The sequence below is a fragment of the Scophthalmus maximus genome, chromosome 10 (assembly GCF_022379125.1).
Source record: "Scophthalmus maximus strain ysfricsl-2021 chromosome 10, ASM2237912v1, whole genome shotgun sequence".
NCBI classification, from domain to species: Eukaryota; Metazoa; Chordata; class Actinopteri; order Pleuronectiformes; family Scophthalmidae; genus Scophthalmus; species Scophthalmus maximus.
Genome location: NC_061524.1, coordinates 3,301,144 through 3,316,165, shown reverse-complemented (window position 1 = coordinate 3,316,165; position 15,022 = coordinate 3,301,144). Strand labels below are relative to the sequence as shown.

General features: G+C 42.3%; 2 protein-coding genes across 4 annotated transcripts; one reads left to right on the top strand and one right to left on the bottom strand.

The window, feature by feature from the left end:
• Positions 1-182: 182 nt before the first annotated feature.
• rbm45 (RNA binding motif protein 45) lies at positions 183-7,876 on the bottom strand. Of its 3 annotated transcripts, none has more exons than XM_035605535.2 (11): positions 7,458-7,876; positions 5,979-6,101; positions 5,502-5,628; positions 5,103-5,228; positions 4,255-4,425; positions 3,957-4,086; positions 3,183-3,279; positions 2,578-2,735; positions 2,221-2,296; positions 1,930-2,070; positions 183-1,442 (listed from the first exon to the last, which is right to left on the bottom strand). In XM_035605535.2, the coding sequence occupies exons 1-10, from the start codon at positions 7,731-7,733 to the stop codon at positions 1,954-1,956; spliced, it is 1,401 nt and encodes a 466-aa protein (XP_035461428.1). In that variant the 5' UTR covers positions 7,734-7,876; the 3' UTR covers positions 183-1,442; positions 1,930-1,953. The 3 variants fall into 3 exon arrangements, with proteins under 3 accessions (XP_035461428.1, XP_035461431.1, XP_035461430.1); XM_035605538.2 differs by having other exon boundaries at positions 183-760; positions 3,198-3,279; XM_035605537.2 differs by having other exon boundaries at positions 183-760; positions 7,458-7,872.
• A 1,281-nt stretch (positions 7,877-9,157) lies between these two features.
• On the top strand, positions 9,158-13,500 carry LOC118283499 (cytochrome c). Its single transcript, XM_035605540.2, has 3 exons — positions 9,158-9,311; positions 11,576-11,773; positions 12,180-13,500. Exons 2-3 carry the CDS (start codon positions 11,605-11,607, stop codon positions 12,323-12,325), a joined length of 315 nt encoding a protein of 104 aa, XP_035461433.1. The 5' UTR covers positions 9,158-9,311; positions 11,576-11,604; the 3' UTR covers positions 12,326-13,500.
• The last annotated feature ends 1,522 nt before the right edge of the window (positions 13,501-15,022 follow it).

Below are 15,022 nucleotides of genomic sequence, written 5' to 3'. Positions count from 1 at the left end.
ATCAAAAAGGGAAATTTAATAGATTTTAATAGATTTTCACATAAGAACATTAAATCATAAAAAAAACATAGGGGAGCCTCCAGGCCAGACAGTGGGGGTTATTTTTGACATCATTAAAATGTACAATTAACTGTCCAGTTATTAACCAGGTGACTCCAGAAGAAGAGACGACACGGGCGGGATGTTTTCTTGAACTCATTTTTATTTTAAATGAGACAAAAGTATACAGACTGAGAAACACAAATGAACTGAGCTCAACATGAGATCACAGGGCATCGCAACAGAGAGAGGAGGGGAAAAAAGAAGGAGGACTAGAATCTGAAATGCAAAACTTTAGAAATCCTGCCCTGACATTTCTCAACAAGAAAATGTTGCCGACCCAATGATCTAAGATGAAACTCGGGCGTTTAAACTAAGAAATAAACTAAACTGTTCTCCAATAGTCCGTTGATAAATAACAATGTGATGCTGAGGTTGTACTGTACATCGATGAGTCCAGCTGATAAGGTTGAAACTACGTACTTACGTTAAAAAGAAAAAGGAAAAAGCAAGACACTGACCACAAACGACTTCACGCCGTAGAGGATCTCTGATCAAGACTCCCTGTGCACTTGTTATACCGGTGAGTCACAGCAAAGGTCACTGACCAGAAGTAAAGGTCAGACAGGTGTCAAAAGGTCGTGTCAGGAGTCGGGGAGGAGGTCTCGATGTCGGTCGGTCTGTCAGGTCAGGTGTCATTGTGTGTCGTGACAACAGTCGCCTGGGGAGCAAGAAGCTGCAGCGTTATTCACAGAGAGAGAGAGAGAGAAACAACTCAACTGTCATCACTAGCTACTAGAAACGCTTTCACACGAGAACTCCAGGAAAATCGGGGTCTCGGACATTTTCCCGGGGAAGTTTGACGTTCACGCGCGGAGGACGCAGCGGGAGAATATCCGAGTCAGACGCATACAGAGAGCGGGAAAACGTCCGGAACATCCTGTGGCGTCTGGGTCGAGCATGCAGCAGGCGGGACATGTTTTTGTTGACACAAATTCAACACACGGGTTTTCCGGACATTTTCCTGCTGTGTTCTCACACGGTCTCACTCTGATATTGTCCGGACACTTCCCTAGGGGGACTGGCAAGAAAAGTTCCGGAAAATGTCCGGACTTCAGCGCTTCAATGTCTGAAAGCCGCTCTAGTTGACATCTTGTGTTTTTCTTACAAAAATAGTATTAAAAAAAACTGCAGTCAGGAGTGAACAGTCTCCCTCACACGTAATCTGATGGGTTAATCTGGGTGTTAAAATATTTCATGTACTGAAGCAGAAACGCGGTGATAGTTGAGCATAATAATAATAATAATAATAATAATAATAATAATAATAGCACCAGCGTTACATTGTTAGGAGAAAAGTCCTGCCAACACGCTAACACGTTTTCTTTGTCCCTGAACAGACCCTGAAATGGAAAAAAAATTTTAAAAAAAAAATGTGGGGCAACAATCTGCGATCAAATCATTCCACGGTAAAGAGAAGTCTCTCATTGAAATGTAATGTATTTTAGATATATAATTGTATACGACTTCAAAAGAAAATGCACAGTTGTATGTTACAGCATCCTATAAATAGACGGAGAGATCAAGCAAAAGTAGATACATTGACTCCATTTACACCAGGCATCAAAATGTGTTTTGAATCCAATCACATTAAACTTATGGTATCAAAACGTCCCTCTAGTCTCCACAGTGAGATTTGATCGCTCCGTAAATAAAGTAAATAAAAAGAATAGAAGATCTGCAGCTCCGGAGGTGGTTTGGCCGATCAACCAAAAAACACATTTCGATGCCAGGTGTACGTGGGGGTTAACGGTTACCAACGTACGTTGGTACTATATGTCCAGTTGGACGTACTGGCTGGTCCCCTGCGGCAGGACACTTGGCACTTACCGGTCGTTTCCTGTCACGCGGTCCCTAGTAGGTACGAGGGCGCTTGTGCGACTCCTCTCTGGGAGGGTCGGCCAGCATCACCTTCATCTTCACTCCGTTGACGACGCGCCCGTGGAGCGCCGCCATGGCCTCGTCTGCACACTGACGAGACGAAAACACACAGAGAGAGAGAGAGAGAGAGAGAGAGAGAGAGAGAGAGAGAGAGAGAGAGAGAGAGAGAGAAATCAGTTTGACAAATCTGGAATCTGGAGAATGAGACAAAAGTTTCTGGTTTTGTTTTCAGCGTCTCACCTGCTTTTCTGCGTACTTCATGTATCCAACTTTCCTCCCTGGAACCAAATGCACCTCGATGAGTGAACCGTAGCGACTGTGTGGAGACAGATGGAGGGAGGAGAGACACGTTTAATTGAACAGCAGGAGCATTTTGTTAACCGGATCGTCTGCTGCGTCACTTAGGAGCACTTAGCATGATGCCCTCATCCGGATCAATTTGCTTAAAGAGCTGTGATCAATTGAACCTTTGACCTTCTGGTTAATGGACCACGAGTCTTAACATTTGGCTATTTTGCAACATAAATATATGCAACTTGTATATTTTCTGATGGAGCACTTTATATATTTATATATATATATTTGGGGTAAGTTTACCAGAAAACGTCCTCCAGCACGTCCGGGGGCAGCGGGGAGGGGCTGAACACGACAAACAAGCGCTCCTTGGTCTTGCTGTCGGGCGGAGCGAGCTTCTTGGGCGGCGGCAGGCTCACGTCCGTCTGAACCCGGGACATCGGAGAGACATTGGAGAAACCCTGGAGGGTACGAAATATAAAAATATATATTTTTTACACGTCTTGTGGATTATTAACAACTTTATTACATGAATTATTAAATCTGTAAAATGTCAGAGGAGGCCTGGAGCAATTAATTACCCAGAACAGTTATTAACTTTGAGACTTGTTATTTACCGGGTCAGTTGTTTTTCTAAAGTTTTGATCTGTCTCTCGAGTGACGGCAAGAAAAATGAAAATATAAAACACCTTGACTTGAAAAGAAATTGCACGTGCAGTAGTTTTTATACTGACTATTTAGGTTCAATAAATGTTTGAAAAACAAGAGTAAGTGTTTTCTTTAATGGGGGAAAAAAAGGCTTTTAAAGGTGTTTTTTTAAGTGTTAATCTCGTGCTGCAATGTGGGGGGGGAAATAACTCTGGGTCTGACACGCGTTTGTAAATCAGGCATTGATTTCCTGCACTTACAGGAGGTTTCATCACCTGGCTGGTGGACGGTCCGCCGTTCCAGACGGAAGACATCATCTGGGTCGCAACGAACTGCATGGCCATCCGACCTACAGGACTACGCGCGCGCACGCACACACACACACACGCACGCACACACACGAGACGGTTCACATCGATGAAGTTGTTGCTGTGTGGCAGTAAGCCAGTTTGGGAAAAGATTGATTGTTGCTCGAACACGCAGCCTCAAGGTACGGGAGACAACCGTATAATCACCTGCGACAAATATCTAATGTTTTCTCGTCAACTCGGAATGAGTTAAATATAGTTACATGAGGTGGACCCGCACTCCTCGTGAGTCTCCATGTTTGCGACGTCGTGTTGAATACGGTTGTTGTTGCACAAAATGCTCCCGAATACATTGCATTTGAGTTGAATTTTCAAACGCTGACAGAAATGGAATCAGCGGTGCGCCGCCATAAAGTGTCCCTCTACATCTTTACTGCTTTAGACTCACACTCAAGTTGTTCAACCTGTAAACAAGGGTTTTCTTCTAACCGCAGGGGGACGTCCGTCACATTCACCCATGAATATTTGACAACAAAAAAGAAGGTGACCATGAAGGCGTGTGCAAAATGTTCCTTGTTAATTTATCGGTGGCATTTTGGTCCCGCTTCGATAATTAGTGGATGTATTAACTTTAAAGGGCACTTCTGCGTCATGCCGCCTTTTAAGTTCTGGTCCTTAAGTATATCTAGTAGATATGTGCGTACGTGCGTGTGTTTGTGTGTGTACCTGCTGCGGTCCTCTCCGTCGTCGACAAAATTTACAACCAGTCTGTTGCCAGGCGGAAATTCAAAGCCATTCAGCTTCTCCTTGGCGTAAACTGCTGATCCCAGGTTACTGTAGCGAATCAACGCATGACCTGAGGTCACAGAACACACAGACACACAGCTTGCATGAATTACAAACTACAGTTAACTCATTTTAGGTTTATGACTCACGGTTATTTGAAGATGGAGCTTTTTTGTTTCAAAGAGTTTATTCAACTTTATAATTTAAAACCCTGGTGTCGAGTAGTTGAATCGCTCACCTTTGCTCATCCCATAGGCGTCTCTCTGGAGCTCGCAGTATTCCATACCGGGGATGAGGTCGAATAGAGCGAAGATCTGCTCCTGGGTGAGCGCGGCCCGCGTCGACATCATCAGGCACCGCGTGAAGTCACCCGAGCGGTAGTCCATGGCCTGGTAGTTCCCCTGGTCGGCTGTGGAGGGGAGGAGGGACGCCGAGGGTCAATGAACAGCACAGGGAGGAAAAGCAGTGAGGGTTTCCTATATAAATCTAAGTCACTTAAAATCAAAAAAAACCCTGTTTCACCATCTGCTTAAATTTGTGCTGTGGCAGAAATGTCTTTTTTTGTTAATTTGTTTTCGTAGTTCACCTACAGAGTCAGTGTATGAATGATAAGTAACCTTCGCTGTTTACATGCATGTTCCCTTAATGACCTTGTTTCTCCCTGCCATTTCTGGTGCATCGCTGTGTTACGTGGTGCGTTGCCGCAACCTGTGGATCCATGGAATGATGCAACACCGTTGGCAGGAAAACAGGGACCCACTCAAAGAAACAGTGCTACATTGCACTAACAAATTGGCCTATATACTTGACACAGATACACACAAAAAAGGCTTTCCAATTGCAAGAAGCAAGTCACTGACACATAAAGGTGTTTGAACCTTTATACAAAAACTCCTATTAAACACTTATTAAATCAGATTTTAAGTGTTGATACATTCAGTTATGAACTTTCCCATTCCTTTAGAGAGGAGCCGGGTGTTGTTAGCCTGTTATCACTGCTATCACAAGATGGCTGATACTTGCCTAGAAGGACCATAAGCTTGAAAATAACAGAAAACGTGCAAATATAACAGGAAAAATACATACCCATCGGGGCGGCGTACTGGTTCATGGCGTCATTGCCGCCCGCGTAATCCCCTCTGCTGGCTCCCCCAGAGTAATCTTCAGGCGCTGTGGCCTTGGTGCGAGGTTCGGCCAGGATGGCCCTGTAAGCTAATAACACAATCATCATCATCATCAGTGACACTATTATATTAGAACCGACAATATCCACAGTGTATTAACAACAGTAGGGGGACAATCATGCTTGGAAACACTATGTTATTAATGGTATTTAATATATTTTAGTTCAGGTATGAGCGAGAACACATTTGTACCAGCTTCTGCCTTTTCTGCAGTAAAAAAATTTGCATCTGCCAGTCAATTTCCTGCTGCTACTTCTATCGCAAACAGTGAATTCATAAAAAGAAATGGACACCACCTTACTTTTGTCACAGTTCTCTATAGCGATGGCGGCTTGGGAGGGTTTGTAGTATCTCACGTAGCCCAAACCTTTACTTTCCCCGGTGAACTTATTCTTGATGATCACGCAATACTCAATATCGCCATATTCCTGGAAGGGAAACGGAGAGAAGAGACAGATTTTTTTTAATTGTCAATTTGGCATTAAACATTGGCACAGAGGCAACAGAGTTATGGAGAATAAACAGTATTTTAGGGTCACAGCATGTTTCAGAGAAGCTAAAATTTAAATTAAAGACAGATAAACATCTTACACCCGCTGCTTACTAATCCTGGTGTAACAACACAGGTCACCTCATCCATCAAACGTCCACTTACATTTGCGTTCTGTTCTGGCTTTTTACAAGTAGACAGGAGTAAAAGCAGAAAAGAAAGAAGAGAAAGACGAGCAAAGACACAAAAGCAGAGGAGAAAGTAGGTGTCAAGTTGAGTCATAGGTACCTTGAATGTGTCTTTGAGGTCCTCCTCTGAGAAGGTTTTGGGGATCATGACAAAGATTCTGGTCAACTCTTCATCCTCGACGTCTCTGTGCCGCGTTGAAGATCGTGACTGGGCAATAAATACCTACACAACCAAAAGAGAGAAGGAAAAAATATGGTCAAAAATTAGGGGGTTACGATCGCAACATAAAAAGACATTCAGGAATTCAGAGCAAGTCTATGTGCATTTATGTTAACATTTATATAAAATAGCCTTTTTCCTTAATTCAAGTTTTACATATTAAGTTGTATTTGTGCTGTATTTTTATTTATTGTTATCATGGTTAAACTACAATATCAAGCCTCAATAAAAGGTTTGATAACGACATCTTAGGAATAATTGATATTTTGACTCAATATGTATATTGGCCGATATATTGGTATCGGAAATCTTGTACTCCATAATATCAATACTGGCCCCCGATAAATCCATATTGGTCGGGCTCTACCATAAATGTATAATGCTAAAGCAATTTAATTATATATGTTCAACCAAACAACATTGTCTTTCTTTGCTGTAAATGTAAATTTGCTCTCAGGCCTCTCTTGAAAAATTGATTTTTAATCTCAATGAGTTTGCCTGATTAAATAAAGATTAGATAGATAAATAAATAAATAAAAATATTGTGTGTGAAAATAATTTTGTCATAAGTTCTATGTATTTGGTTGTATTTGTATTTTTTAATTTATAGTAATTTATAATAATAATAATAAATTTCATTTATAGAGCACTTTTCATTGCTAAAAGCAATCTGAATTTATGATTATGAAGTTAACGGTTCAACTAAAATATGACACCTCAATTACATTTCTTTTTCATAAAGGTTTGATGATGACATTTTAAGAATCATTGACGGATCAAAATATGTAAATATATAATGGCCGATGTATCGGCATCTGCCCCCAAATATCGATATCGGTCGGACTCTACTTCCACGTGTTTGCAACCGAAACGTAAACTGCCATCAGCACACAATGATAATGATAATTAACATTACTATGTGCTCATGAAAAGCATTGACATCGCCTCGTGTTGTTCCGGTTAATCGAGATAATCCACATTCCGGAATGTATTTCCACGAGACAAATTTCGACTGGAGGCGTTGACCTAAATTACAATATTATTTATTATTATACACAAACGTTTGTCTCATAACCTCAACAAATTAAACATGATCGTATCCGTGTGTCTGGGCGACATTAAGCAGGAGGTCAGCGAGGAAGTGGAGACGTTTGTAAGACTAGCAAACTCGCTGAAGCTAACGTTAACGCCCCCCTGCGTTAGCATGCTAACATAGCATGTTGCTATGCTAGGTTAGCATGCTCACAAGCTAACGGGGCTAATGGGCGATTCCACCGTCTTCACTTGCACGTATTAGGACTAATTAACTGCGACTTGGCTCGTGTGGCGGCGGCTGTGTGGAGCCACCGTGGCCGTTACCTTGACGGGCTTGGTGCCCTCGCTCAGCACCTTGCCGTGCATCTCCTCCATGGCGAGGCAGGCCTGCGACGACTTGGCGAACTTCACGTAGCAGATGCCTTTGGACTCCTTCGTCTGCTTGTCCTTGACCACCCACACGCCCTGCACCTCGCCGAACACGGAGAAGCCGTCGCGCAGCGCGTCCTCGGTCACCGCCCGGCTGGTGACCACGAAGAGGCGACTGTTCGGCGGGTCGTCGAGGTTCTCGGGCGCTTGTTTCGCAGGGTACTCCTCCATCTTTGATTCCCTCTCGACACAATGCAGCCTGAACGCATCCCAGTAGTAAACCGTTGGTGCTGCCTTCAGGCGCTCCTCGGAACTTCCTGTTTCAGTTTGTCAACTTCCGCAATCAATCAAATTGCCACCACCATTTGTTATTTTTGTGTTCATTAGTATCTTGACGATGGACTTCCCAACTGATTGTTGAGGTTGAGGTAGTAGTTGAGGTATAGTGAACGTTTACTGCCATCTACTGCACGGGAGGAGATACAAGGATGCTGTTTGTGTAACATGTTGAGACAGAAACTTGAGCCTCAAGTGACATAGAGGCTTGTGACGTGTTTATTATGAGGGTAGTTGGCCTGCCTATTCATATTAAAGATGAGGTATCCACCGGTATAATAATTCAAATATTACACAAAAGCACATCCTTCATTGAATTTTGATTCCAGCAATTTCTACTTTTAACATTGTTGAATACTTTTACTCAGCAGCAACATGTACTTTACATTTCAAAGTAAATACTCATTCTGCAATAAAAATGTCCATTGTTATATTATAATGATATATTATCGTATATAGACCTTTATAGGTAGTTGCTACTAGAGGTCATTTAAGATAAAGTTAGGTAGTTTAGACCAGTGTGGTCTAAATATGATAAACAAAGTAGTTCAAAAGAACTTACACCTATGTACACTTATTGTATTTTATCTTATCAAAAAGTAGTTCAAATGAAATCACTAGAAGTACAGAGACCAAATATACAATCATTGGAATTGCTGGCAACTCGAAAGATAGTTGAAAAGGGAAAAGGGGCTTCAACTGGACATTGCTTTTAGGGTTAGGGTCACAAGCAAAAACATCCTGGAAACCACTGGTTCGATCTTGATCAACGTTGAAAGTGTAAAAATATAGTAAACCTAAAATCTAAATTATACATTTAGTTCCTCAATACTATACTTAATAAGTATAAAACAGCAAAATCACCCACATATATAGAATATATAGAACAAGGAAACATGATTGACAAACTAAAGATTTTGTATTGTTAAATAACCAATACTCCACAATAACAGTTACGAAATGTACATTATAATGTATTCATGTACTGTTTATCCTTATAAGGCCACTTCAGCAGGCGCCTTTTTACTACGTAATGGAAGCTGGGGAATGCGCGGATGCGACTGGACGCAGGGGCCAGTACCAAAACACACTTTTTGCTTCCTTCCATAAACCCCGTGTCTCCTCTCCCGTGGGACTAAAAGGCGTGTTTAATATTTTGAATCAAAATATATCATATTCAAACTGTCAGTGTGACTCCGAGGACATATCCCCCCCTGGCCTAAGCTGCTTTTGCGTAATAATTGAAGAGAAGGAATCGAGCGAGCAAACGCGGAAACGAGACTCGCCCGCTTTGATGACGCGTTCGACGTCATCGGGCTTCTGAGGAATTGCGCGGCACTTGATTGGACGGTGACGTCAGAAAGCCGGTACCTCTAAAGCGGAGTGACCTTCTTTAACGACCGTCAGAAAAACCGTTCACCGGCCGAGAGAGACGCAGCCTCCCGCCTGCTCCGGACTCGTTGTAACCGACAGGTACGTTTCCGCTATTCCCATTGAATTGTTGCAGCAACGCAATATTGGTTTCGCGGGTTTTTTTTTTTAATCATCCTGAATGATATTAATACAACATAAGTGATTACAAGGCTTAGCGTTATAGCGGTAGCTTAGCGTTAGCGGCCATGTTGGCGAATAGCTCGGTTGCTCCCTTTGCGTTAGCTGCAGTTTGATGAGCCAGAGCTGTGATGTTGAAACATTAATACTCCAGCTTGCCCGGACGAGCCCGGCATCACAATGGACGCGGCGAGGCCATGATCGGACCCCGACATTGAGGCATCCTTGACCGGCCTGGGTGGGTGTCACATCCTCGGGCTTGGCCACAACCTCATAAGCAAGCTTTGCTCAAGCTAGCTCCTAGCAACTGGGTCCTGTCAAACACAAACTCTGAAACTCTCGCTGAGGGAATACTTCATTATTTTTTATGCCTTTGCGCGAAAGCTGCTTTCACTTTATGGCGGGGAAGGTTGTGTGCCCTTGATTCCTCGGTGCTCATGAAAAGGTAGCCCGCCATGTTGGACAGGGGCTGCAAGTGCTGTGGTGCCTAGACTAATAACTGTGCCTTTCATTTATTCTGACCATATATAACATGTATAATATATATAACATGTATAATATATACAAGGTTTATACACAGTGTGAGTTAGAGGTTACATAACTCTGACGTCAGCTATGCGCTGCAGTCTGTTAGTCTATATATATATATATATATATATATATATATATATATATATATATATATATATATATCTCCAAGCTGATTTCGTGTAAATAGTTCTTCTATGTTAAGTATGACATGTCATGAATTGATAATCAGTCATTGTCAGTCTGCTGCTGCAGGTGAACACGTAGGTCACGTAGGGACAGGAATCCAAACCCGGCGGTGTTGCACCAAAACCTGTCCCCCCCTCCTTTTTTTTTTTTAAACGTTCCCCTTGCGACCTTCATAACTCTTAATTTTTAAAATTACGAAAACCAAATATTTCTACCACTGTTATAGTATTTTGGTTGTGTAAGGGAAGATAAGTCAACTTGGTGTAAGTTAACCAGATAGTTATTATGTCGTAGTTGTGGTTATTTGAGGGCAAACTATGCACCGGAGCATATTTTTGCAGATACATGGAGAAGGGTCTGGCTGCAGACCGCTGGAGCTGTGGAGCTCCACGCTAGACCAAGAGACACGTGACCTCCAGGCAATAAGGAAGTAGTTGGCTGATTTTCATTTAAATTCTACAAAAGAGTGTTATGAAATCCTCCATAAGTTTGTCTAAGATAGTGAATCTTAGAGAAACTTATGTAATTGAGTAGGTATGGGAGATTTTCTGTTTGGTTTTTATTATTATCTTTATATCGTAAATGATAGCCATGTTGACCCACCCTCCATACCAGTTGGTGAACTGAGGACGTAGATGACAAGGTGTCTGGAGATGAAGACAGAGTAGAGAGAGTAACTCGGAATGATGATGTTGAGATCTCAGAAGCAGAAAAAAATGACCTTAATGAGCTAGTTGCTCTCTTTCTCGGAGAAGGTGAGGAACACGTCACCTGATGAGTTCAGGATCCACAGAAGATCCACAAGCTGTACGAGAGGAAGCTCCACGGAGACTTTGACACAAACAGCCACATCCAGAAAAAGAGAGAATTCAGAAACCCAAATATTTTATTAGAAGCTCATTCAGTTCTGCAGTACAGATGAACTGGGAACCAGCTGCCCTACAGATGTGTTTGATCCTCATGGCTGGTCAGAAGACTCCTACTTACTACGAAGCTCTATAGCTAAAGCCCAGAAAGTGGAGAAGGACAAACTGGAGGAAGCCAAGAAGGAGCGGACCAGGACTGAGTTTACCACGGGGACGATCTGTATGTCAGGGAGTCTAGCCCTGATATACAGACTGTTTTGTTGGCGGAGTTCCTAGAAACGACCTTGGCAGGGAGCCAGGAGCCACTTCACCGTCATAGTCACGCTTGTTTGAAAGCTGAGTAAAGAAGGCGTTGCTACAGGTGCAGATACAGTTGTCACCTTAAACGACCTTCACAATATGGCGCCGGGCCGGTCACACTAGAGCACTTCCTGTCATATGTAACATCTATGAATAGCACACTTGCAGTTGTATTTATGGATCCAGGCTCACACACACACACACACACTTGTTTATGATTTTGAGCACTGTGGTTTGTTCCCTTTATTTTATTTTTTAAGTAACTGCAATTCTGTCTTTTGTCTTTCTGTCTCGTTTGTCCAGTTTTGTCATCACTCCTCCTCCAGGTGACTATGGGCGACATTGCCAAGGGAAAGAAGGCGTTTGTCCAGAAGTGTGCTCAGTGCCACACGGTGGAGCAAGGGGGCAAGCACAAGGTGGGCCCCAACCTCTGGGGTCTGTTCGGACGCAAGACCGGGCAGGGAGAGGGATACTCGTACACGGAGGCCAACAAGAGTAAAGGTCAGTTCGCTGGTGGTTATCTAACCCTCTGAACTAGATATTGACCCAGTGAAGAGGAGTTGACGTCAAGATTTTTGGAATTTGCCATGTGGTCATTTTAACTTCAAACTGTGAAGCATCTCTAAAATACCACTACATTAAATCTAGTGCAAAGCTGAAATGGTTTATGGCCTTGTGACCTGAACAATTAATCAATGACCAACATCTTTGTTTAACTTACAGTTCTTGGAACGATCAACTATCACAATTGACGTTATCAGTTTATACTTTAAAAGTGCCAACTGGTTGGACTTTGGCCACTTATATCTGGTTTAATCTGGCTTTATGTTCAGATCCCTCTCAAGTTGAACCTAAACAAATAATTTTGTCCTGGACTCACCACTGATCATCTTCTGTCTTTGCCCAGGTATCGTGTGGGGCGAGGACACCTTGATGATATACCTGGAGAACCCCAAGAAGTACATTCCTGGAACCAAGATGATCTTCGCCGGCATCAAGAAGAAGGGCGAGCGCGCGGACCTCATTGCGTACCTGAAGTCTGCCACGTCATGAATTTAGCCACAAGAATCAGAATATTTAATGTAATTTTATCGTCGGTTTTTGTTCATTTTTAGGCGTACGGATGATGTGGTTTTATGTTTAGTCATTTGTACGGGATTAAATTATGTCAGAAAAGTGGGGACTTAAAATGGATTTATGCTCGATGCATCATTGGCCGTCGTTGCCGTGGTGCGTGACGCCATCCTCCCTTCTTCTTCTTGTCGCGATTCCAGCGGTGTAGATAAATCATTTGTCAGCAGCGGCACCTTTCGTTAAGGAGAAGCGCGAGCATGAAATAATCTGGCCTCGCTGCGGTGACGTCACAGGTGCAACGACCGGTGCGTCGAGCATAAATCCGGCTTTACTCATAGCCTCTTCAAGAATTAGAGTGCGATCGGTCGTTCAAGTGGCAAAACATAAAACTACAGCCTGCTTTTTTTTTTGTTGCTCTTTCATTTTCCGCGTGAATCAATACATTGACTCTTAATGAGGAGTTAAAACTAACCACTCTATTTAAAATCGCTTGTCATGATAGGTTGCCTCATCTTGTCACTCATTCTGTTTTCCATGACAACACGTGTATGGTACTTTTAAGCTAGCAGAGCCACCCCCTCCATCAATCTCATTTTTAAAAAATGAAACTCAAACAGGCATCTAATATCGTTACATCAGAGAGATACGGCAGAGAAATCTTGAGATGAGAGGTGAGACAATAATTCTTCTCTCAGTTTTCGAACGAACGCTCTCCAGATTCCACAGATTTCCAGATTTGACTCCTTGCAGCTAAGAATTGTGGGTTATAAATGCACTGTACATACATTTCTTTAAAAACCAATGCCGAGATCCCTGCAGTATGAAATCAGCTGGTGCACAACCATCATGCCTAATAACGCCGTGGAGCTACTGTGTAATATAGAATAACTTATTGAAGGCACCACCTGGAGTGAAGGAAAGGATTTCTGTTATTTACCTGGTTTCACAGGCCTGAAGGAACATTGTTTTAACTTATTTTTACTGTAATCTGACTGACAATATGTAAAGTATTTTAATGGGGTCGCTTTCTGTTAGTGTACACAGCAAATATACTGTATGCTCATACACCATATTTCAATGTGGTAGCTATTTCTGTGTGGCCGTGGGAAAGGATGGTTGGAGGATCAATTAAAAGAAAATGTCCAGAGATGAAACACGACTGGTTGAGTGCTTATTTTATCATTTTACTGTAGTTCCTTAGTAACCAGGCTAAACGAGTGAAATCTAGGTTTTTTTCTTGTGAGTTTGAAATTCAGTCAATAGCTACATAGCATTACAATTATTTCTCTACGGCTGTTGACATATTTGTCTTTATTGAGGAAAACAAGTGCTGGACATTGTTTCCCCCCATGTAACTACAAAGCTAGGGTAATTTTTACTGTTGTAGTCTGTTGTGTAGTTAAATATTTTTACCAATTATTTTAATTTAGCATCAACAGGTCAGTTCTACAGATGCCTCTGCAGCTGTGTGGATGTTTACCAGATTCATTCTGCAGAGATATGACCATAAATGTTGAATATCCTTATTAAATCTTAAGGAAAAACATTGAATTAAAAAACACAACCTTTAAAATGACAACACCGTTAATCCCTCGCATTTACATGGACAGCGATATTCTGATTATTGACATTATAGGGCGTACAGTAGATTTCATTGTTTGGGGGTGAGAGGTCAAACTGAGAGCCACTGCAGTGATGTAGCTTTACGTAATCCTTCACTGCTCACGAACTCTGTCTAGGAACTGAACCAGCTGAGGGCAGCTCGGCCCCTTGTGTTTCGTCACGTTACCCCATCGACCAAAGTTCAGACCCTGACTACGTGCGTCTTCACACAATCTGCCTGGCGACACACACACGGCAAAGTAAAGTGAGTCACCTGTGACGGAAACCCATTAAAATTGAATGACACTAAATAACTCGTGGGCACATTTTTAGAGAGCGACATAACCATAAACACAACTCTCCCCTATTGGCCTTTCTGTACTTTTTGAGGACAGTGAGTTATTGACGTACCCTTACCTTAACCTTAAGGGTTAACTTGAAACCTGAACCTGAAACACACACACACAGCCAGCTGTAAATGAGGGTGTCCCCTTTGAGATATATAAATACAGCTGACATATGATCCAGAAACATGTTATGAATGATGAACGGGTGGGGGGGCCTCAGAGCAAATTCACAGTCTGCAAAGACAAACCACATTTTGCCTCTTGCATGTCATGTACACATTACATACTGTACACGTTTATGAATATATATATATTTTTAACATACTGCAGCACGTGACACAATCCAGTGATTGTGGTCGTACTATACTGTCAACCTGGTGCTCGTGTTTCAATTACGGCTCCTCTGGGTGGTGGGTGAGTGGGGGTTACATGCACTTGACAAAATATATAATAAAATATTATGATGTTATGTAGCCATGTTAGAGTTGCAGTTATATATTTGGCCACGAGAGGGAACTGCTGTCCACACAATTGTGGACAAAGTTTTTTTTGTGGTACCCTGATGTCCTTTTCCAGAGATGGCAGCACACATTGTGTCTGTTTAACATTAATAATGCACATTTCCATTGTCATCTTTAAGCTTTTAAGTTAAGGCTGTCCCAAGCATGCTCATCCACGCGTCACTCATCTTTTCCTTTTGTCCTTTTTCTGCCGCCATTTTAAAAAG